The sequence below is a fragment of the Monodon monoceros genome, unplaced genomic scaffold (assembly GCF_005190385.1).
Source record: "Monodon monoceros isolate NGI ecotype Baffin Bay Population unplaced genomic scaffold, NGI_Narwhal_1 Super_Scaffold_1, whole genome shotgun sequence".
Taxonomy (NCBI): Eukaryota; Metazoa; Chordata; class Mammalia; order Artiodactyla; family Monodontidae; genus Monodon; species Monodon monoceros.
In genome coordinates this window covers 80370777-80394801 of record NW_021703765.1, presented here as the reverse complement: position 1 = coordinate 80394801, position 24025 = coordinate 80370777, and the positions used below count along the sequence as shown (strand labels likewise).

The following is a 24025-nucleotide window of genomic DNA, read 5'->3' as shown; positions in this document are numbered from 1 at the left end:
TAGGTTTTCCCTTTCCTGTCTCCAGTCCGCATTTCATCCAGCCTCTCGCAAGCATATGGTTCTCTCTCCTTTGTTTGTGTCAGGAGGTTCCCAAATCGGGTGCCTGTCCTACCCTCTTGGGGGTGTCAGCCTGGGTGCCTTGCTGCCCCAGCTGAGCCCAGGGTCTTGTTTCCTTGTTTTGGCTGTGCCTTGAGGCTTGCGGGATCTTGCTAGGTACCCACCAGGGATCGAACCCGTGCCCTCGGCAGCGAAAACGCAGAGTCCTAACCACTGGACTGCCAGGGAATTCCCTCAGCGTCTTGTGTCACACCCTCTTGTGGAAGGAGGTGGTGCCTTGGGGGCTCTGGACCATCACTCGTCTCTCCTGCGGCCTCAGCTTCCAGCCAGACTTGAGCTTGGACCTGTGGGTCTCAGAGCCGAGTCCAGGCAGCCTGCAGCCTCTGCTTTCTCGTCCTCCTGGACAATTTCAGCTCGGGCCCCGAACCCACGTGCCCTCTTAGCTGTTGGATGGACCCACACCTTCAAGGAAGGTTAGAGGTGATGTTTGCACATGAGCACGGCCTCTGGAGGGTTGAGTCCTCCCCTTTGTGGTAAGCTCAGCGGTCCAGGGTTGATCAGGGAAGAGACAGGACCAGGAGGGGCAGTAACAAGCTTTTCTGGATGGCGCTGGGACAGGTTTGCTAGGGTGGAAAATTTCTCCCAGCAAGAGGCCTTCCAGATACAGTGATGTGGGACCACCACCCAGAAAGAGGCGGAGTTAGACAGGGGGCTCGTGTGTCGAGGTGGCATCGCTCAGAATCACGATGGAGAGCCTCTGGGTCACAAAACTCCCCCTTTGGGGTCTTTTATGAACTCGGGTTTGTCTCATCTATGCCTAGCAGATGTTGGGTGCAGTTTCTGGGGTATGTAAAGTAGATGAACTCTAATTGACTAAAAAGATGTTTATCTGGACTGTATTTCAAGCAGTTGGATAAGTGAGAAGTTGAGTTTGGTGCTGGGTGTTTTGGGGGCTAATAGTCCTACCTGCTGTAAAGAAGGAAACAACATGGGGGTCACTTTAGGCTAATAACGTGGGGGCCGTCCCCAGCCTCCATCTCCCTCCTTAGGTGGTTTATTAAATAATTTCTTCCCACCTTACGTACCGAAGGTCCCAAGAGTTCTGGTACACATGCTTTTCCCAATTGCGTTAGTTACCCAGTAATGCGTTAGTGCCCAGGTGATGCTCAGGTCTCGTACACATGGTGCCCTGGGGAAGCTGCCTGCCCGGTCGGCCCTTGCTTTTATCACTTAGCCAGCATCCTGCCTCCAGTCCCTGTGAATCCTCACTGACTGCTGTCCCCGGCGTGGTCCTTCTAAACTACTCTCCTGATTCTGCCACTGCCTGTCTTGGAAACCTTCACTCAGCTTCCAGTTAACAGCATCCATTCTCTCTGGGGGTGACCAAATATATCCACAGCAAAGCCCCCACCACCTAGGGGACAGATCATGATGGGTGATTTCTTTTTCCAGATCACTGCAGGTATGCCTCCTTCAAGCATTAAGTTTTGTTTTGTTTTTTTAAATATGATTGCTTTAGGTGCAAGTCTTCATCAAATATATTGTCATCTTAAATACAAGTTACTGTGAATACATTGTTTGCTTATATATATATATATATATATTTTTTTTTTTTCCTACTGTACACGGGCCTCTCACCGTTGTGGCCTCTCCCGTTGCGGAGCACAGGCCCCGGACGCGCAGGCTCAGCGGCCATGGCTCACGGGCCCAGCCGCTCCACGGCATGTGGGATCTTCCCGGACCGGGGCACGAACCCGCGTCCCCTGCATTGGCAGGCGGACTCTCAACCACTGCGCCACCAGGGAAGCCCTGCTTGCTTTTATTTTTTAAATAGCTTTATTGAGATGTAATTCCCATGCCGTGCAATCCACCCATTTATCTGATGTTCCTCTTCTACCTCCAAGACCTAGCCCAATGTCGGCAATAGAGTAGGTATCAATAAGCAGTTGGTGGTGGATTGAACTGAAACTACACCTAAGGTCACCTCTTTTGATAACTCGGGATCTCCTGCCAGGAAGCAGCGTTGCCATCTGCACCCGGTGGCAGGAGCAGAACCGATTGCCCTGATGCCGAATGGTCCCAGACCGCTGATTTTTAAAATTCTCACGTCTGTTTTTCGTAGTTTTGTCTGTCCTGCCTTCTTGCCGGCCGTCATCACTTGCTGCTGTCAGTGTGCTGGCCTCCAGCTACTCCAGAACACGGGGGAGCGAGGCTGCAGGCTGTTAGAACTTTGCGTAAAACAAGCACGCGACGCTCTCGACTCTTAGGGGATGCGATGCCCTCCCATCGCCTGGCCCTCGCTGGCAGGATAACAATCCTTTATTTCCTCATGGCTGATCAGAGTTTATACCTGTCCTCTACACAGTTGCTTAGCAAACAGGGAAAATGGAGGCTGGGGAGGTGAGGGAACTTGCTCAAGGTCACGCGGTGGGCTCAGGGTCACACAGTGGGCTCATGGCTGACTTGAGACCAGAACTCTAGCCTGGGGTCTAGACCAGGCCCTTCCTGTGGTACTTTACCCATCAGCTTTTGCAGAAAGTGACTCTCCTGTCCTCTCTTTCTCTCTCAGGGGTCCTTGGTGAATTTTGTCATGGTTATTTAAGGAACCTCGCCTAGAAGTCCCAACGCACAGTTCCCCATTGACGGGAAGGCTTGGACTCCAAGATGATTATAAAGGAATATCGGATTCCTCTGCCAATGACCGTGGAGGAGTACCGCATTGCCCAGCTGTACATGATACAGGTGGGTGGTGAGGCCGTGCACACAGCAGCTCTCAGCACCGGCGTGGAGGGTTGGGTGGCACTGTGGCTTTCACAGCAGTATGTGTCCAGTAGGCTTCTGGTCAGTGTCTGAATTGCACTGGAGCTCTGGCTTCCAAGCACGAAGCCAGGCACACGCAACACGCCGTGGATGTTTGTGGCATTGGATTGTCTCGCCAGCACTGTATTCACAGCACTGACAAGACTAACGCTCTTTGTATATAACACCCATCCTCTTACTGATCCAGATATTATCCTTGTGTTTAGTCATCTTGGGCTGTATAACGAAATGCTACAGACTGGGTGGCTTAAACAACAGACGTTTATTTCTCACAGTTCTAGAGGCTGGAAAGTCCAAGATCAAGGTGCTGACAGATTTGGTGTCCGGTAAGGGCCCTCTTCCTGGCTTACAGACGGCCACCTGCTTGCTGTGTCTTCACATGGCATAAGGAGCCAGGGAGCTCTCTGGGGCCTCCTTTATAAGGGCACTAATTCTATTATGAGGGCTCCACCTTCATGACCTAATCACCTCCCAAAGGCCTGACCTCCTAGCATCATCCCATTGGAGGTTGGGGCTTCGACATATGAATTTGGGGGACGAGGGACACAAACGTTCAGTCCATGACAATCCATTTGACAGACAGGAAGGTGCAAGGCCCAGAGAAGTTAAGTGACTTGTCCAAGAGCACACAGCCTGCCTCCCGGCTCCAGGTACGCACTTTCCTCATGCCTTAGGCTAAGTGGCTGATTTACAGAGTCACAAGTGACTTTGAGGATGACCGGGGCCTGTGACAAACCAGAGATGATCACCCCACCCCAGATGTTGCTGGCCTCCCTACTCAGTGCCTGACTAACCTGGAACCCAGGATAGGGAGAGCCAGGATCGGGTCCTCATGGCCCAGACGTGACCACAGCTCCTGCTCGTTGGGGTGCTGGCTGCGGTCCTGCCCCATGGGGGTCCCCGTCCCAGCTTCTCTGCTAGCCTCTTGCTCATCCTCGGTGCCCCAGCCCTTTGCCTGGCCTGGCAGCTTTCCTCCCAGTTGGGGGTCTGATTATGAACCTGCTCCCGGCCTGGTTCTGGCTTTCCTGGGTACACGGATGCCTCGGTGCAGCCCCTGGCCGCGCAAGCGTTACATGGGGCCGTCAGGGCAGGGAGAGCCCGGCAGGGCCTGCACCCTCATCCCGAGTCTGACCCGGCCCTCAGCGTGGGAAGCTTGGCTGGGAAGAGAACAGAAGGCCAGCTCAGCCTCTCTGGGGGGCTGTTTGCTCCACGCTGCTTCAGGAGCACCACTCAATTCCCTCTTGAACCACTTACCCAGTAATTATTCCTCGAGAGTGGGGAGAGGTGAGACTGGCATCAGCCCCCCAGCGCTGGGCACTCTGGGAATCTCTCAGCCTGTTCAAGGACCAGCTGATCTGCCAAAGGCACTGTTTGTCCTGTGGCTTCCTCATTCTTCCCCGAGCCAGGGGAGCCCTGGACCCTAACCCTGGACCACAGCAGATGGCCCTCAGCTCTGCTTGGGGGCTGGGAGCGTCAAGATCCCAGGAGGCTGACTTTCAGCTTCCAGTTTATCCCAGGCTTTTTCAAGTATGTAAACACCTCTGATTCAGGGCTCCTCAGACACCTGCCATCTGCACCCCCTGTATTAAGGTGCTTTTTTCAACATCTATGCCTCCAATTAATGTGAAACCTTCCCAGCCTCCTAGGTGATGCCTCCTACAGCCCCACTGACATGGCGTGCCTCTCGAGGCCAGCCTCCTCTGCTCGCGCTCTGGCATTTGTCTCACCCGCCTCTGGCTCCACGGTTCCGGGGGGGGCTCCATCCACCGTCGGGGTGATGGACAAGCCCATTATCTCCACTGTGTGACAGTTTTGTGGGTGTGAAAGTACATCACAGCTCACCGGCTGTACCTTTACAAATAGATGGTTTATTGTATGTCAATCCTACCTCAGTAATGCTCTTTGAAAACTAAGTTAAATTCCCCAGACTTTTCTGTGCCCGGCCTGGGCAAGGGCTGGGCTACAGAGATGAATACAAAGTGCTTTCTGCGCTCCAGGATTGCCTGCGGGGAGACGGTTGTGTATGCAGCCCACTGAGTAGAGGCCAGAGCAGTGGGGCTAGGAGGCTGGGAGCCCAGTGTTCACTTTGGCTTGGGGGGCCAGTGCTCCAGGAGGGCCCTCATTCCAAGCTGGGCCTTACGAGATGGATGGTCCGTCAAGGAAGGCAGCTCCGTTTTTCTGGAAAGAAGAGCAAGACCTTAGTTCATTACCCACTGATCCCGCATACCAACTGGGGTGGCAGCTAGGAAGAGGCCGGCCTTCCGAACAAGCCACCTCCTCCCTGAGGTTGTGAACAAGATGGGCTCACGTATCAAACTGCCTCATACCTGCCTGACCAGCACTCAATGTACATGTTGTTCAAGGTTAAAAAAAAGAAAGGAAGGAAAGAAAGAAAAAAAGAAAAATTGGTCTGGCTGGGAGAGAGCCTTCCATCCTAGGAGGTGCCCAGCAAACGGGGGGAGCGATCAGAAGTGCCTTAGCCAGGACCCTGGACAGCTCTGAGAGCTGCCTGATTGGCCGGGGTTTCTTGGCCTTTGAATCCTTCACCCCCCACCCCCTTCATCCGGTGCTTTTTCTGCACCAGGCCCCTGGCGGCTCAGGCTCCTCCCTTGCAGACCCCAGGCCCCAGGGATGGGGGAGGGGAGGGGAGGGGAGGAGGGGGGAGAGGCCTTCACCCAGCCTGTGCGGGCAAGGTAGGGTAGGTCAAGCCCGCAGTCTCCGGGGAGTGGTTGGCAGGGATGGGCAGTGGCTTCTGATGTGAGCAGGACACTCCCCTTCTCCTCTTCTCCCCTCCCCCATCCCTGGGGCCTGGGGTCTGTGCAGCCCCAGTGAGGCCAGGTGGGAGGCACCCTCCCCCGCCCCTGCTCCCTCTCTGGCCTTCCCCGTGCCTTCTCTGCCCTCGGATCCCTGGCAGGCCGCACCTCAGCCCTCAGAGACTCCGTGTACCCTGACCCCTCTGACCTGCACGTCCTCTTCTCACTGAGCCACCCAGCACCCCAGATGTTTCATTCCCTGGGGCTGCCGTAACAAAGCACCACAAACTGGATGGCTTAAAGCAACAGAAATTTATTCTCTCAAAGTTCTGGAGGACAGAAGTCCAAAATCAAGGTGTTAGCGGGCCGTACTCCCTCTGAAGGCTCTGGGGCGCTGGGGGGAATCCTCCCTTGACTCTCCCAGCTTCCGGTGGTGGCCGGCAATCCTTGGCGTTCCTTGGTTTAAAACTGTTTCACTCCAGTCTCTGCCTGTGTTGTCACATGGCTGCCTGCCCTCTGTGTGTGTCTGTGTCTCTGTTTTCTCTTCTTATAATGATCTCTTCTCATTGGATTTAGGGCCCAGCCTAAGTTGTCTAATCCATCTAAGTTAAGATGACCTCATCTTAACTAATTATCAATACATCTGCAAAGACCCTATTTCCAGATAAGGTCACAGTTTGAGATTCTCAGTAGATACGGATTTGGGGGGGGGAGGCCTTTAACCCACTGCACTGGGGCTTGGGCAGACAGGTAGCCCCATCCCCACTTATAGTTTTAGAAACTGAGACCAGACACAAGAAGCAACTTGTCCAGGATGAGAGAAAGTTGGCCACAGGGTTAGGACTACAGTCTCTGTACTTGCCCAATAACTGCTTATCAGCACCTACCTTGTCCCGAGGTGTTTTCCTTGAGGCGCTCACTGCTTCGGGCGAGTGGGCCCTGGAATCCAACAGGTCTGAGTTCGTCCTGGCTCTGCTGTTTGGTAACTGTGTAACCTTGGACGGGTCACTCGGCCTCTCTGAGCCTCCACCTTCCCATCTGTACCTTGGGGGTGATAGTAGTCCTGCAGTCTTCTCAAGGGCTCATTGCAGTAACTATATGAGAAAGCGCATGCCAAGCGCTTAGCACAACTGCTAATAAACGAAGCTACTGTAAGAGGCGGGATCTTGGAAAGCATCTGAGAAATGGTCGCTGTTTTCATTACAGAATTTGGGCCACATTCCAGAAGCTCCTTTAAAGAGTGAGGAATGGCATGTCCCTGCTCTGACTCCATCTGTGGCCTCAACCAGGGTCTGCTGTTTTTCTGAAGGGGACTCAGTGTCTCTGGCCATGGAGATAGATCACGTCTTTGTGCCTTAGAGAGGGTTCGTGCCCCGAGGGCGAGGCAGTGCTGTGGGGAGTGCCTGTGTACGTGTGCGAGGACTCAGGTGTGTGCATGTGTGAGTATATGTGCATCTGCTCTTCAGGAAGCTGACCGAAGATGGCCTTGGTGATGCTGTCATGTCACCATGGAAACAGATGCTGGGCTTAAAGTCACCAGCACCTTGACCACAAGGTTTTGTGCAGAAGCAGAAACCTGAGCTTCTGGACCCTGGGAAGGACGTTCGTGGCAGAAAGACACTTGGAGGTGACCCAGGCATCACGTCTCCTGGGCAGTGCCTCCGAGGCCCCTTCTCACTCGTGTTTGATCTCTCTGAAATCTTAGTTGAGTACAAGAGGCAAGGTTGGTTTTTATTTGTTTGTTTGTTTTGTTTTGTACCAGATTTATTGAGCTGTAAGTCCCACACCACACAATTCACACATTTAAAGTGTATAGTTTAGTGGCTTTTAGCACATTCACAGAGTTGTGAAACCATCACAATTCTAGAGCATTTTCATCATCCCATAAAAAAGTCCCTCTCCATTTTCCCCCAACCCCCAGGCAACCAATAATCTACTTTCTGACTCTCTGGATTTGCCTATTCTGTACATTTTATATAAATGGGATCGTATAGTATATGGCCTTTTGTGTCTGGTTTCTTTCACTCGGCATGTTTTCAAGGTTCATCTATGTAGTAGCATGTGTCAGTACTTCATGCCTTTTTACAGCCAAATCATGTTTTATTGTATGGATATAATTCGTTTATCAGATATATTATTTACAAAAAATTTTCTCCCTTTCTGTGGATTGTCCTTTCACTCTCTTGATAGTGTCCCTTGATGCACAATAGTTTTTTTTTTTTTCATTTTGATGAAGTCCAATTTAGCTATTTTTTCTTTGGTTGCTTGTGCTTTGGATATCATATTTGAGAAACCATTGTCAAATCCAAGGTCATGAAGATTTGCCCCTATGTTTTCTTCTAAGAGTTCTATACTTTTAGTTCTTACAATTAGGGCTTTGATCCATTTTGAGTTAATCTTGATATGTGGTATGAGATAGTAGTGCAGATTCATTCTTTTGCACTTGGGTATCCAGTTGTCCCAGCAGCATTTGTTGAAAAGACTCTTCCCTCCTGCATTGAATGGTTTTGGCCCCCTTGTTGAAAATCAATATGTATAGCGTATAGATCTGTGGGTTTATTTCTAAACTCTCATCTCCATTCCATAGATCTGTCCTATGCCCGTACTATACTGTTTTGATTCCTATAGTTTTTTGTTTTTTTTTTTTAAAGAGCTACTACCACCCGCAACAGGTGGATGAATCTTTTTTGGCTGCGTTTGTCCTTCGTTGCTGCGCGCGGACTTTCTCTAGTTGTGGCGAGTGGGGGCTACTGTTCATTGCGGTGCAAGGGCTTCTCATTGCGGTGGCTTCTCTTGTTGTGGAGCATAGGCTCTAGGCGTGCGGGCTTCATTAGTTGTGGCACACAGGCTCAGTGGTTGTGGCGCATGGGCTTAGTTGTTCCGCCGCATGTGGGATCTTCCCAGACCAGGGCTTGAACCTGTATCCCCTGCATTGGCAGGCCGATTCTTAACCACTGCGCCACTAGGGAAGTCCCTACTGTAGTTGTGGGGGTTTTTTAAATTTATTTTTGGCTGTGTTGGGTCTTCGTTGCTGCATGCGGGCTTTTCTCTAGTTGTGGTGAGCGGGGGCTACTCTTCACTGTGGTGCACGGGCCCTAGAGCTCGTGGGCTTCAGTAGTTGTGGCAGGTGGGCTCAGTAGTTGCGGCGCACGGGCTTAGTTGCTCCGTGGCATGTGGAATCTTCCCGGACCAGGGATCAAACCCGTGTCCCCTGCATTGGCAGGCGGATTCTTAACCACTGTGCGACCAGGGAAGTCCCCCTGCTATAGTTTTATAGCAAGTTCTGATATTGGAAAATGTGAGCATTCCAGCTACCTTTTTGTTTTCCAAATTGTTTCGGCTGTTTGAGAGCCCTAGGAGTTCCATATGAATTTTAGGATCAGTTTTTCCCTTTCTACCAAAACTGCCATTGGATTTTGATAGGGATTACATTGGACCTGCAGATTGCTTTGGGGAGTATTGACGTCTTAACAAATATTAAATCTTCCAGTGCATGAACACAGATGTCTTTCCGTTTATTTAGATCTTCTTTAATTTCTTTCAGCAATGTTTTATAGTTTCCTGTGTACAAGTCTTGTACCTCCTTGGTTAAATTTCTTCCCAGGTATTTTATTCTTTTGGATGCTACTGTAAATGGAAATGATTTCTTTATTTCCTTTCTGCCGTATTTGCTTTTGTGGGTTGATTTTGTATCCTGAAGCTCTGTTGAATATATGTATTAGGTCTGACAGATGTGGGGGGCAATCTTTAGGTTTTTCTGTATATGGGTGTGTCATCAACAAATTGAGATAGTTTTACTTCTTCCTTTCCTATTCGAATGCCTCTTACTATTTCTTTTTCTTGCCTAATTTCTCTGGCTAGAACCTCCAGTACAATGCTGGCTAGAGGTGAGAAAGCAGGCATCCTCATCTTGTTCCTGACCTTGGGAACACTTTCAGTCCCGGCACACTCAGGAGTCAGAACGGAGGAGTTTGCACGTGCAGTGCTGGGCTCGGACAGGGAACCGTGGCCCCTTCAGTCTCCTGCATGAGTGCTGGGGCACGTGGAGCCGGCGGTGGGGGGGGGGGGGGGGGGGGGGGGGGGCGGCGGGGGGGGCGGGGGGGGGGGGGGGGGGGGGGGGGGGGGGGGGGGGGGGGGGGGGGGGGGGGGGGCGGTGTCCTGAAGTGACACAGGAGGAGCCAGCCTGGTTGGCCAAAACCCCACCCCCCATTCAGCACCCTCGGCCAGTCTCCTAAGCCCCTCTCCCTCTGCAGAGTGCTCTGGACCCACACATCGCTAGTGCTTTTGTCCCCACAGAAGAAGAGCCGTAACGAGACGTTCGGTGAAGGCAGTGGCGTGGAGATCCTGGAGAACCGGCCATACACGGACGGCCCTGGTGGCTCCGGGCAGTACACACACAAGGTGTACCATGTGGGCATGCACATCCCCAGCTGGTTCCGCTCCATCCTGCCCAAGGCGGCCCTGCGGGTGGTGGAGGAGTCCTGGAACGCCTACCCCTATACCCGAACCAGGTGAGCTTGCCCTCAGCCTCCGTGCTGTCTGCTGGGGAAGCAACCCTGCAGCATAGATGCTGGTGCTGGCCCCCCAGACAGGCTCAATCCCCACACGCCAGGGAGCCCTGGCTTCTGGGGAGCTGAGCCTCCGTTCTGAGTGGTACCCTGAAGGTCCCCCAGGTTCCCCCTCAGAGAACAGGCAGGAGAGGGAAGGGTATACCCCTAGGTGCCTTCTAGCCTGCCAGTGGGGGAGACCAGGAAGGCCTGAGTCCAGCGAGGGCCATCTGAGACTCCTTTGCCATCTGGGAAGGCTCAGGGAATACAGACTCACGTTAACGTTCGCCTGGGAATGCAGGACCGTCCACCAGCTGGGAAGAAACACAAACTGAGGGTAGACCAGATGGCCCAGAGATTCCCTCCAATCCTGAGACCCTCAGCGACTATGATGATGTTTTATAACAAACCATGTTGAGCAGGGCTTTCTTTGGATCCCTCTGGTAGGGGGGCTCTTCACTCTGCGGCCCCCACCCAATATAGCTGAGCACTGCTTCGTTAGAAGAGATCGGGGGCCGCTCCCAGCTGGCCGCCCACTTGCTGAGCAGGTGGAGTCCCCATGAATCTCCTGGGGCTTCCTTCCCCAGGTCATTGAGGGCCTGGAGCTTGCTGGAGGATCCATCCAGGTCATGCCTCTTCCCAGCAGCACTTTCCTCCTCTGAGCTCATCTCCAGTCGAGAGAGGGGAGCTGTTTCCCTGTTGCCACACCTGGTTTCTTAGGGGACGGGGGACAGGGTGGCATGTCACACGAAGCGCTGGTCCAGATTCAGCTGACTCAGCAGTGTGCCACCTTCGCTGTGCCTGAGTCCACACCATGCCTCACACACGTGGACACAGGGCTGCCGGCAGCTTCCCGGAACAACTCCCTCTTCCCCCTAAACCCATCCCTCCCCACAACCTGGACTTGGCTCTTCTTGGGACGAGGTGAAGGTCCAGGAGGTGGACAGGACAGACACGTCTCAGCCACCACTCCAGCCCTCATCCTCCACCCAGCCACCCACGCCTACACCGCTAAGCTCGAGTCCTGATGGATACTCTCTTTCCCCCGCAGGTTCACTTGCCCTTTTGTGGAGAAATTCTCCATTGACATCGAAACCTTTTATAAAACTGATGCTGGAGAAAACCCCAATGTGTTCAGCCTGTCTCCTGTGGAAAAGAACCAGCTGACGATCGGTAACCGTCTACCCTGACGCTCCCAACTCCGGGAAGGGCAGGAGCCCTGCAGGGCTGAGTTCCTGGTTTGCCCATGGGCCCCTTGATTCTGCCCCTGATCTTCAGGCCTGGCAGGCTGCAGACCAGCTCCTGTCCTGGGCGGGGAGGTTAGAGTCCAAGCAAGCCTGGTCGGAGGTGAGGGGGCAGGAAGGATGGGTCTCCTCGGCCCCATTTCCCTGATGTGCCCACTAAGGCTACGTGCGTTTCCCACTCAAGCCCCTTCCCTTCATCCCTTCGAAGTGTCCCCATCCCCAGAAATGCATGCGTGTGCTTGGGGGCCACATCAGGCTGACAGCCATACGTGAGTGCAGCAGGCCGGATGGGGCCTGTGTCCCCTTGACAGTGGGCGGCCTCTGCTCTACTCCCCTCTAGCTGACTATGCCATGTGGGAAACAGGCCCCATTTGTCAAATCTTCTTTTTCAAGCGAGGCCAGAAATCAGGGTTTTCATGTGAAATCTTCCAATTCCTAAATGTTGACAACTAATTAAAAATCTTTGTAAATATGCCACCCAAACAAGACACATCTGTGGGCCAGCCACACCTCAACAGGCCCCAAGCCTGTAGGAACAAGCCATTGTGGTTCCCAGATGGGTGCACGGCTGGTGTTGGAGGGGTGTTGACGAACTCCCAGGCAGCCTCAGAGGCCTGGAGGGCAATCCCCTGAGACTCCTCCCTCCTGCCGGAGTTTTTAGGCCCCAGTGGGCTTTGGGAGATACCTTAGCTTCCTAGGGCTACCAGAACGAAGTACCACAGACTAAGGGACTTAAGACAACAGATACTTTTTGTCTCACAGTTTTGAGGTCAGACGTCAAGGTCAGGGTGTCAGCAGGGCTGGCTCCTTCTGGGGTCCCTGAGGGAGAATCGGTTTGGGTCTCTCCCCTAGCGTCTGGTGGCTGCAGGCAATCTTTGGCGTTTCCTCGGCTTGTAGACGCATCGCCTCAATCTCTCCCTTCATCTTTACATGGTGTTCTCTCTGCGTGCATGTCCGTATTCGAATTTCTCCTTTTTTTTTTTAATTGAAGTATAGTTGATTTACAATGCTGTGTTAGTTTCAGGTGTATTTATTTTTTAATTGAGCCAAATTTCTCCTTTTTATAAGCACTCTAGTTATATTGGATTAGGTGCACCCTAATGACCTCACTTTAATTAGATGACTTCTTTAAAGACCCTGTCTCCAAATAAGGTCACATTCTGAGGCCCTAGGGACCAGAACTCCAATGAATGAGTTTAGGAGGGGACACATTCTACCCATAACAGGAAGGAAGGGCCCGGCATGACGCAGGCCCTCTGGCAGCTCTTGTCCGGCCAGCTGCAGGCTCCCCCCGAAGGCCTCCTGCCATGGTTCCTAAGTCCCAGCCCCCCCTTAGCGGCCTTTGCCTGCCTGAGTGGGCTGGGCACGTGGTCTGCTCCAGGAAGGATGTGCATCCCTCCCCACATCCTGCTGCCCTCGGGCCGCTTCTGACCAGTCACCAGTTTCGGCGGGGCCAACGTCTGCGTCTGTAAACCACAACCCAGACTCGGTGCCAGCAAGCCAGGGAGACGAGACAGCCGGGGCCCAGTCGGGGCAGAGCCCCCCCAAGTGCCGTCGTCCCCACACATCTGAAAGAAGGAGTCTCTGAGCCACAGACCCTGTCCTGAGGTCTGCCGCTGGCACGCAAGCCCGTCTACCACATGCACACCTCGGGGAGCCAGCCCAGCAGGATGGCTTTGACTTGGGGGAGGAGCCGTGTGACAAGAGGTGGTCCTTCCCAGAGTCACTGTCCCGCCCCTCACCCAGGTCCCACCAGCCCCCAGTGCTGTTTCCCAAGCGCCCAGCCCCATGGCATCTGCTGCCCACTCTCAGGCACATCCTGGACCCTCCCAGGCCCGACACCTCCCCCTGGGCCCGTCAGACGTGGTTTCTGGACTCTTCCCTGCTGATCTGTCTGGGAGGGGCTTCCCAGCAGGCCAGCCGCCTTAAAGCGCATCTGTAGGGCCACTTCCCCTCAGGGTGCCGGCCGGGCACAAAGCCCGGTGAGAGATGGCGGATGTGTCCAGCTGCATCTCCATCACCTCTACCCACGCGGACACCCTGGTGGTTCCCCAAACTCCCCCACCTCCTGGTTCAGTGTCACATTCTGGGACATTCTTGGCCTCACAGTTCTGCTCCTGTAGCTGAAACACCAGCTTTTCTGGGAAGCTTTACTCTTTTACTCGCCCCCGCCGCATCCCACATCCTCCATCCTCATCTCGCCCATGCTTCTCCAGCTCATCACCTTATTTATCCGCTTTGGCAAGTGTGCCCAAAACAGGGGGGTTGCTGAAATGATTTGAAAAGGCAACAAGGAAAGCCACAGGTCCTGAGGGCGGGGGAGCTCGGGGTCAGGGTGGACCAGAACAATGTCCTCACCCCCACGTCGGGCCCCATGGCACATCGAGGCCTGGGGCCCGACGAGGATTTGGGGATGGCAGGGACATGGCGAGGAGACTGGATGGGGAGGGGTGGGGTGGAGGTTGGGGCAGACGTTGTCACTCACGGGGTCTCCCCGTAGATTTCATCGACATCGTCAAGGACCCCGTGCCCCCCAACGAGTATAAGACGGAAGAGGACCCCAAGCTGTTCCACTCGACCAAGACCCAGCGGGGACCCCTGTCGGAGAACTGGATCGACGAGTACAAGCAGCAGGTCTTCCCCATAATGTGCGCCTACAAGCTCTGCAAGGTGGAGTTCCGCTACTGGGGCATGCAGTCCAAGATCGAGAGGTTCATCCACGACACGGGTGAGCGTGTCCGGCCTCTCCGTCTGTGTGCCCCTGTCTGCCCGCCCTCTCTCTCTCTGCATCTGCCCGGGACTCCACGTTTCTGTCTTACTCTGGACAGGCGACCCCCAAGGCCCACATGCAGCCACCCACCTGGTTTACCTTGACCATAAAAACACTTGACGAGCACCTACAGACGACAGGCAGTGTATGCCTGCCCCAGACACTGTGGACTGGCTGGTATTTGTAACATGTGATGTCCACCCACCATGGGGGAGCAGCCCCAGGGGACTGCCCCCTGCTGCTCACAGCACCTCTCGGCACCCCAAGGCCAGACCCCAGGCCCTGCCCCAGCACTGCCGCCCGCTTTGGGCTGGAAGCCCCAGGGGAGAGCGTCTCGGACATCCCCCTATCCTACACCCACGCCCGCCTGGCCCAGAGCAGGTGCCCAGGGAACGGGACAGCAGATGCCCAGGGGTTCTAGAAGGAGCTAGTGCTGACCCGGGCTCCTCCCTGCCCCCCAGTCAGGGCAGAGGTCAGTGCCCAGGGCCTGGTTTTAGCCCCAAGACTCATGATCCAGGAGCAGCACCCGGGCAGACACCTGCTCACTCCAAGAGCAAGGGTGGCTGTGTAGCCATGAGCAGAGTCACGGCACTGATGGTATGCTTCACAGGTGTCACATCAGCTCTCCATGGCCCTGCAGGGTGGCCACTGTCACCCCCTCCCACCCCCATTTGCAGTGGAGGAAGCCCAGGGCCAGCCCTGGGTCTGAACCCAGATCTCCTGTCCCAGCCGTCCTCATCTGTGCGTCACATCTCATCAGACGGTCTGTCCAGTGTTGGTGCTGGCTGACCCTGAGGGTGGCGTGCCTGAGGCCACGGCCCGGGGCTTGGGGGCACCCTCCTAGGAGCAGGGGTGAGAGGGAGTTTCTCCCAGGCAGGCTTTTGGGAATGAAGGGATATAGAAAGGACGGCTGGGGAGGCCGAGTGGCCTGAGCGAGGCTGCAAGTGGGAATCGGGAGGTGAGCCCGGAGGAAGGGTCGCCAGAGACCAGCCTGGGAACGAGGAAGGGCCGGACCACCTGGGAAGCCACTCAGCTTTCTCTAGGAAAGCGGGAGGAAGACTCAGTGATGACCCTTCCGGGTTTGCCCCACTGGAGAAACTCAAATGCACGTTCCGGAATGTTCAGAGCAGCAGGACTGTAAAAGCAAAACGGACAACGAAAGTGAGGCAAAGGCCCGCTGGCAGGAGAAAGAATAAATAAAATGTGGTATTTCACACAAATAAATACCATACGGCAGCAAACCGGCAACTCACCCAAGAAGGGGAAGTGGCAGAAAAATACATGCAGCATGACACATACATGTAAATGTCAACAACATGTAGGCCAGCCCAACATACTGTATAGAAAAACACGGAAAGAAAAGCAAGTGACAAACACAAAATTCAGGATGGACCCTTTCAGGGCGGGAGGAAGATGCGTCTGGGAGGGCGACCGTGGGCTCCGTGTTACTGGTCACGTCTACTCCCTCGATGGGTGGTATGGGGCTCGATGGGTGGTATGGGGGGGTGGGGGCAGGGCGGGGGGGGGAATGCTTTATTTCTTCTTAATGTTTTTAAGCAGCCTATTGAGGCCTGATTTTGCATCTCTTGTAAGAGAAGTTTGAGTTCCGTAAGCTTGAGCGTGTTCACAGAGTAGTGCACACAGTTCTAGAACCTTCCACGCCCCCAGAGCCTTTCGCAATCACCCCCACTCTCATCCCCACCCAAGGCGGCCCCCATCTGCTTCCTGTCCCTGTGGTTCTTCTGTTCTTTATACCTTAAAAGCATCTTATTTTCCATCTTATTTTCTATATATGATATATTCCTATATATCGTACTTTATTGTATTTTATATCTTATTTTATATCGTATGTGTATATATTCTGTTTAAAAAAGAAAGGACCAACGTGCTTCGAGCTTGAGGTTGACTTTCCCGTGGGAAATTCGACAAGAGAAGTGTCCTTGACTCTGAGATAGGAAACACTCAGGAAGTCCTTCTCCAGCTCCCCACAAGGCAGGAATTCCCCCCCGCCCCCCCCCCGCAAAACTCAGCATGGCTTCTGAGCAGACACAGTACCTTGGGAAGCCCCAGTACCCCAGTTACAGAGCCACTGTGAGCTTGTGAAGTCATCTGTGAGCCAGACCCCTCATTTACACATGGGGAAACGGGCACGAGGGCAGTGGTTTGCTGGAAGCCATGCAGTGGGTGAGGGGCAGAGCCTGTCCTGCACCGCGGGGCACCTCCCAGCCTAGGAGTCCCCGGGGGGCTCTAACACAGGCGTCTCTCTGTCTCTCTCTCCCTCCCCTGCAGGCCTGCGGAAGGTGATGGTGAGGGCCCACCGGCAGGCCTGGTGCTGGCAGGACGAGTGGTACGGGCTGAACATGGAAAACATCCGGGAGCTGGAGAAGGAGGCGCAGCTCATGCTGTCCCGCAAGATGGCCCAGTTCAGTGAGGACGACGAGGGGGCCGCGGAGCTGGCCAAGGACGAGGCCCCCCAGGCCCAGGCCCCCAGGGAGCCCCCGCAGCCCAGCAGCAGCGGTGGGGAGCCCCTGGCGGGCAGGGGTCTGAAGAAGCAGTGGTCCACGTCCTCCAAGTCGTCCCGGTCGTCCAAGCGGGGAGGTGAGCGCACTCTGTCCCTGCGGGTGTCCCTGCCCTCTGCTCGTCCACCCCGGCGACTGCCCCTGCCAGGGCAGCCCCGTGCCTCTGCCGGGGACTTCGAACTCTGAAGGTGGACTCTTGCTTTTGGACCTGCGGGCCACACCTGTGGGACTCAGAACTAGTCACCTCCTTGTAGCCTCCGCCTCGGAGTGAAGCCCAGGGCGTTGCCCCAACCCTGGCAGGTTCCCCCAGACTCACCCACCCAGACTCACGCACACAGCCCGGCTGAGACAGGCAGGCTGGCCACGTGGGATCCCTACTCCCACCCCCTCCTGGGACCCAGCAGGCTGCAGCTCTGAGCCAGGGTTCCAAGGCGGGGTGGGGGGGGTCTGGGTGCGCTGCACCCAGCACACCCAGGAGAGGCTTCTGCGCCTGAGGGAGCAGCCAGGCCAAAGGACCCTGAAAGGCTTCAGATACTCAGAAAGGCCTTTCTCTGGAACTCACTTGAAAGTGCAGTGGTTATGGGGGAAACTCAGGGTATTTTGTCTAAAACGCCAGGAGTCCCACCCCCTCTCGCAAATCCAGCTTTTCCCACACCAGGCTTGTGCTGTGCTGAAGGGATCCATGGACACACACGCATCGATACCTTTAATCTCACTTCCCGCCCCTGCCGGGCATCCCTGTCTGTCGGCCCCGCCGTGGCAGAGTTGAAGGGGCTCACTCCTGGAAATTCCCTGGCGGTCCACTGCCAGGGCCCGGGTTCGGCCCCTGGTCGGGGAACTAAGATCCCGCATGCCACGCAGTGGTGCGGCAAAAAAAAGGGAGGGGGCCTCGCTCCTGAGCAGATCAGGTCTAGGGCATAGGAGTGGACCCAAGCCTGGGTGACTGCACGTCCTGGCCTCATACCTGATACCCTCCCCCATCCACGTCCTCCCGGGACAGGACTGCATTGTGCCAGGTGGGCTGGGAGATGCGTCAGAGCCCTCATTGCTCCATTGCATCCCCTTCTGAGCCCTCCTGGCCCTACTCCAGCATCATCGCACCTGCCTGCCTCCGCCCATTTATCCCAGTGCTGCTGGGTGGTTGGTCAGTCTGGGGTTTTGCCTTCCAGCGAGTCCTTCCCGCCACAGCATCTCGGAGTGGAGGATGCAGAGTATCGCCCGGGACTCGGACGAGAGCTCGGAGGATGAGTTCTTTGATGCTCACGGTAGGTGGGCACCCTGGAGCACACGGGCCTTCGCAAGAGGGGGAGGGGAGGGGTCTGAGAGAGCTGCAGGGGATGCAAGTCAAGGTGGGGATTACCTGTGAAAAGTTCTGGGTGAACAGCAGCACGTGGGGGCAGGGGCAGGATGAGATGGGGTCTCACACTCACCTTAACCTGGTGTCAGAATGTGCACGGGGTCTGGCAGGTGGGGACTGTTCTCTCGAACCCCCCCAAAATGGATTTAAAATCAGACGGTGACATTTTTTCCATATGTGAATTTATTCCCAAAGGGAATTCCCTGGCGGTCCAGGGATTAGGACTCGGTGCTCTCACTGCCGTGGCCCCGGGTTCAATCCCTGGTCAGGGAACTAAGATCCCGCAAGCCATGCGGCATGGCCAAAATAATAATAATAATAATTCCCTAAGAAGCTTTACAAAAGCATAACTTCTTCTAATTTTTGTAATTACTGTCTTTTCATGATTAAATTAACACACATCTAATGTAGAAAGCTTAGAAAATACAAACAAGTAGAAAATACATGAAGTGCCCATTTTCCCGCGAATCCCAGAATAAGCACAGCAAACAGCCGGATAAATCACCCACCTGTGCTGGGAAGATGCACCTACCAAACATCCTTGCTTCGTACTTTGCCTTTCCTCTTGAGGAAGTAAGAGGGGCCGGCAGGCAGGTACAGGGAGACAGGTTTGCAGTTTATAAGGCAGGACGCACTCAGAAAGGGACAGGGACTTGCCCACAGGCACACAGCAGGGCAGAGGCAGATGTGGCCCTGGGGTGGGGACCCGGAAAGGGAGGCAGGTGGTTCCTGAGGCAGCCTCTGCACCCGGGGCCTCCCTGAGGTTAGAGAGGGTGTTTAGGGCATCCCATACTCCCACTGCCCTCCAGCCAGGCCAAGAGGCTGAGCCCCCCCTGGCTCTGTGTCCCTGATATGAGGCAAAGACACATCTAATGTAGAAACTTTAGAAAAAGCTGGAAAAGAGAAGAGACAGCAGAGCAGGAGATGCCAGAGCTGCAGTGTCCTGGGGAAACTGTCCCAGTGACCCACAGAGGAGGGACCAGCCATGGCAGAGCCCAGACAGCTGCTTCCTACCCAGCAGTCACGGGTGAAAGTTCTCAGAAAAGCAGAAAAAAAAAAGAGTCATAGATGGAACTGTTCATAGCAGCACTTCTCACTAAGCTGTCGTTTTGTGGACATTGAAAACAGTCAGGAACATCATGGAGAAACAAGATGTGGTCCGTCCATACGATGGAATATGACTTGAGCATGAAAAGGGATGAGGCACTGACACGTGGTTGAAACTTAGAAACACCATGGGAAGTAGAAGAAGCCAGACACAAAAGACCACATACTGGGGCTTCCCTGGTGGCGCAGTGGTTGGGAGTCCGCCTGCCGATGCAGGGGACGCGGGTTTGTGCCCCGGTCCAGGAAGATCCCACGTGCCGCGGAGCGGCTGGGCCCGTGAGCCATGGCCGCTGAGCCTGCGCGTCTGGAGCCTGTGCTCTGCAACAGGAGAGGCCACGGCAGTGAGAGGCCCGCGTACCGCAAAAAAAAAAAAAAAAAGGACCACATACTGTATGATCCCATGTATGGGAAATGTCCCGAACAGGCAAGTCCATAAGTACAGAAAGTCAACCCGTGGTTGCCAGGGTCTGGGAGAGGCGGGGGATGAGGCATGACTGCTAATGGAGGCGTTTCCATCGGGGGAGATGGAGAAGTTCTGGAACCAGACAGAGCTCATGGTTGCATAGCATCGTGAATGGACTAAATGCTGCTTGAAAATGGTTAAAATGGTGAATTTTATGTTAAGTGAAAGTTACCACAATTTTTTGAAAAACATCAGGCAGAAGCCCCGTGAGTATGTGGCCGTGTGTCCGTCCTGTTAAGGAAGGGAGAGCATAGAACCAAGTGGGGAGGGCCACACGGGCCAGAGAAGCATGGGAGCCCCCAGAGCGGCCACTCTTAGGGCTCCCAGCACCCCTCCTCCCCTGACTCCCTGCCCTTGATCGGGGTGCTGAAGCCCCTCTCTCTCCTCCCCAGAGGACCTGTCCGATTCAGAGGAAATGTTCCCCAAGGACATCACCAAGTGGAACTCCAATGACCTCATGGACAAAATCGAAAGCCCTGAGCCAGAGGACACACAGGGTAACCAGCTGGGGGCTGCAGGTTACAGCCTCCTAAGGAGGAGCACCGAAGCACCCAGGGGGGTTGGGGGGACACCTCGGGCCCTGCTTGTCACGGTCACAGCCTCTGTCCGCTGGGCCTGCCCCTTTGCTCACACCCACCCACCACTTCTGTGTTGCAGACGGTCTGTACCGCCAGAGCGCCCCCGAGTTCAGGGTGGCCTCCAGTGTGGAGCAGCTGAACATCATTGAGGTGGGTGCCAAGGTGGAGAGGGCCAGGGCTGCAGCAGGGGAGGCAGGGCGTAAAGGACCAGTCCCGCGGGGGAGACCATGGAGGCAGAGCTTGGCTCCCACAGCATCGTGTCCACACTGCCCTGGGCACCACTGGAGAGAGGTCTAGGGCCCAGCCCCTCTGATGCCCCTGAGAGCCAGTAGGACTGCAGACAGCTCCCCCGAGGAAGGCCTTGACCCGGCTCCACCCTTGGAAAGCAAAATGAGAAACTTGTAAATTCCAGATCAAAAATAAGATCTTCACCTTGTGCTCAGCTTGTCTGAAGTCCCTGAAGGAAAAACGATAGAAGGGGAGGAAGTGAAAGTCATCTAGGCAGAAGCGATATGGCCGCCCCACCGGGGGTGGGAAGAGTCTAATTGTCCAATCAAGCTGTCTTGGTAGAGCGCTTGTGTCTGCTTTGGGGGTTCTTTGCATGGAGCTCACGCCCCTTCTCCTCCTCCACCTGTGGGCGGTCAGAGCTGTTTGCAGTGGGGCAGGAGCCGGGGCAGAGTGGGGCTGTCACTCGCCGCGGTCACCTCACTGCTCTGGCCTCTAGCTGCCCGAGGTGGAGACGGCACCTCTGGGGACTCAGGACCCGTGGGGAGTTCGGACCGGGGAGGGGGTGCATCTGCACCGCCATCCTCCTCTTGGGATTCTCTTTGAGTTCTGAGGTCAAAGCGGGCTTTTCTAGAAGGGTAACGGGAACGAGGGGAATTGATTCCCAGTTGCCGGTTAATGGCGATAAAGCAAACAGAGCCCCCCCCTTGCCTTCGGCGCACACAGCTCTGACGGCCCCCCAGGAGGGGCAGAAGGGGCCTCGGGCTCTGTATCTTCCTGGGAATGTGCATTTGGACCCAGCACTGGTTCTGGGACACCGCCATCCAGAGTCAGATCCCTTTGCTGGCAACGGTCCCCAAACCGGAGCCTCTTCTCCCAGGCTCGAGGGAGGAGGACGGCTTTACCTAGTCACTGCTGGGGACCCCTGGCTCTCCAGAGCTGGCTCCCAGGCCCCGCCTCCCAATGGCTCTGTTCCCACTGGGGTTCGAGTCTCAGGCAGGGTGTGCCCCTGTAGAAAGCAGTTTGAATGGGAGGAAAGCTGTGTCTCGCACAGGCCTCCTGGGTCCCTGAAGAGCCCCCAGCCTCCAGTGCTGGGTCCCAGCAGCAGGCAGGATTCTCTCAGCCCCGCACTGCCCAGCCCTGCCCGTCCCAGGCGACTAGGGGCCACGTCTGGGTGACAGGGAGGATGCTGTAAGACGCGCCTTCCATGAGCCTCGCGCCTGGCTGTGTTGATCAGTCTTTGGGGCCATCTGGTGCCTCTGTCCTGGCCTGTGGTCTGGGCAGCCAGTGACCACGCCCTGCCTTGGGCCGTGAGTTCATTCCTGCCCAGGCCCTGTGGCCCACGCCCGGCCGATGACCAGCCCCCTCTTGGGGACTGAGGCAGCCCAGCCTTGCCTCCACCCCAGGCCCGGTACCACCCACCAGCCTTCCTCCCGCCCAAAGCCCTCTGCTGCTCAGAGGCTCCCAGCCCAGCCCGACCCGTTCCCGGTGGCCTCGCCAGTCCCTGGGTTCAGTGCCCAGTTCAGGGCCAGCTGACCCCCCATGGCCCCTCCAGATGGCTTCAGCCCCTTGTTCTGCTCCTGAGTTCCGTAGGGACAGGCCCCTCTCTTCAGCTCCCTTCCCCGCCCCCCTCAGCCCCTGACATAATATGGGCAAGGCAGGTACTCACCTGTGGCTCTCTTGGGCCCTGGCCCTGGCCTCCCACACCAGAAGTCACACACCAGAAGCCAGGGATGGGGAGAGGCCCCTGGGGATGGGGCTACAGCCTAGGGTAGCAGAAGAGCACTGAGCTGGTGGCAGGAGCTCTGGGTTCCGGTCCAGCTTGGTACTGATGCGCTGTGTGATATTAGACAAGTCCCTTGTTGTCTCTGGGCCACCTCGTCTGTAGATAGAACAGTTCCATTCCCATGGTGGATGTGTGCAAGTCTCACTTGGACTTCATAAGCAGGGCTGACTCCTCACAAATGAGGGGGGTTCAGATAGACACACCTGCGTTGCCCTCCCCACTCTAAGATGCTGGGGTTCTGCCACCTCTGGGACATCTCTGCTCTTGAGGACCTTGGTCTTAGAGGCTGGGAATGGCAGGGCCTGGGGGCCATGGGCCTGGGGCAGCAGGGGAGGGCCCATGTAGATGGAAGGAGAGCTCAGAGCTGCTGGCTGAGCGGCCAAGCTGAATCTGAATCCCTGACCCCCACCGCCCCTCTTTTTCTTTCTTTTTTTTTTTCTTTAATTGCTTGCCTCAGAGTTTTTTTGGTTTGGTTTGGTTTTTGGCTGCATTGGGTCTTCGGTGCGGCGCACAGGCTTCTCTCTAGTTGTGGCGCGGGCTTAGTTGCCCCGCAGCATGTGGGATCTTAGTTCCCCAACCAGGGGTCAAACCTGCATCCCCCGCATTGGAAGGCGGATTCTCAACCACTGGACCGCCAGGGAAGTCCCCCCCAGCCCCTCTTAAGAGAGCCTGTGAGGGCTTCCCTGGTGGCGCAGTGGTTAAGAATCTGCCTGCCAATGCAGGGGACACGGGTTCGAGCCCTGGTCGGGGAAGATCCCACATGCCGCGGTGAAACGAAGCCTGCACGCATAGCCCCTGCTTGCGGCAACCAGAGAAAAACCTGCGCACAGCAACGAAGACCCAGCACAGCCAAAAGTAAATAAATAAAATAAATTTTTAAAAAAAGAGAGAGAGCGTGTGACAGACCGATGTCTGGACACAGACACACAGAGGGCAGGCAGGCCCCAAAGGCCCGCACGGGGCTGAGCCTCTGCCTGCCCCCCAAGGCTGGAAGCCCAGAAGCCCCTGCCTGGGCCCGCAGATGGGAGGTGGAGTTGTGCTTCGGAAGGAAGAGACCCTCTCCCTCCCTGTCCTCTGTGCCCCTGTCAGGCCGGCAGGGAGCAGGGCTGAACACAGAGGGGAGGGGAAGAAGCAGCTGGGCCTCCCCGGGGGAGGGGCACCAGGCCCTGGAGCAGAGGAACTGAGACAGGGTCTCAGAGGGGGTGACTGGGCCGCCACAAGCGTCCCCCCAGCAGGACAGAAGCTTCGGCCAGGAGCCGAGTCCCCAGGGAGTTCACCCCCCCCACCCCCCACCCGCACAGGACGAGGTCAGCCCGCCGCTGGCCGTGCCGCCCTCCAAGATCCACGTGTTGCTGCTGCTGCTGCACGGAGGCACCATCCTGGACACGGGCGCCGGGGACCCCGGCTCCAAGCAGGGCGACACCAACACCATCGCCACCGTGTTCGACACCGTCATGCGCGTGCACTACCCCAGTGCCCTGGGCCACCTGGCCATCCGCCTGGTGCCCTGCCCGCCCATCTGCTCCGCTGCCTTCGCCCTCGTCTCCGAGTGAGTGCCCAGGCTCGCTGCCACCTGCCCCCCCCCTGGCCCGGGGGGGCAGGGGCCCCCCCCCCCCCCCCGCCGCAGTACTGGGACCGCAGTGCCGACATCCAAACCCGCCGTCTAGCCTGTTCTGCCAGGAGGCGGCAAAACCCACGCAGATGGCTGAGCCTAGGGTCCTGGAGGGGCCGGGGCCCAGAGCTGAGCCTCAGTTTCTGCATCTGTAATGTGGGGATGCTGACCTGCCTCTGACATACTG

At 56.0% G+C, this 24025-nt stretch overlaps 1 protein-coding gene across 4 annotated transcripts in view; it reads left to right on the top strand.

Annotated features, from left to right (window-relative positions):
* Positions 1-24025, top strand: part of PITPNM2 (phosphatidylinositol transfer protein membrane associated 2) — a 143342-nt gene that overhangs the window by 106493 nt on the left and 12824 nt on the right. The window contains exons 1-9 of one of the 4 annotated variants that reach the window (XM_029227536.1): positions 2505-2799; positions 9927-10141; positions 11229-11350; positions 13922-14149; positions 16481-16789; positions 17880-17975; positions 20030-20134; positions 20295-20365; positions 23528-23775. In XM_029227536.1, the coding sequence (XP_029083369.1) occupies positions 2722-2799; positions 9927-10141; positions 11229-11350; positions 13922-14149; positions 16481-16789; positions 17880-17975; positions 20030-20134; positions 20295-20365; positions 23528-23775 (1472 nt within the window). In that variant the 5' untranslated portion in view covers positions 2505-2721. Of the gene's footprint in view, positions 1-2504; positions 2800-9926; positions 10142-11228; positions 11351-13921; positions 14150-16480; positions 16790-17879; positions 17976-20029; positions 20135-20294; positions 20366-23527; positions 23776-24025 lie in introns of those variants that run through there. The other 3 variants (XM_029227511.1, XM_029227519.1, XM_029227529.1) reach the window with 3 other exon arrangements.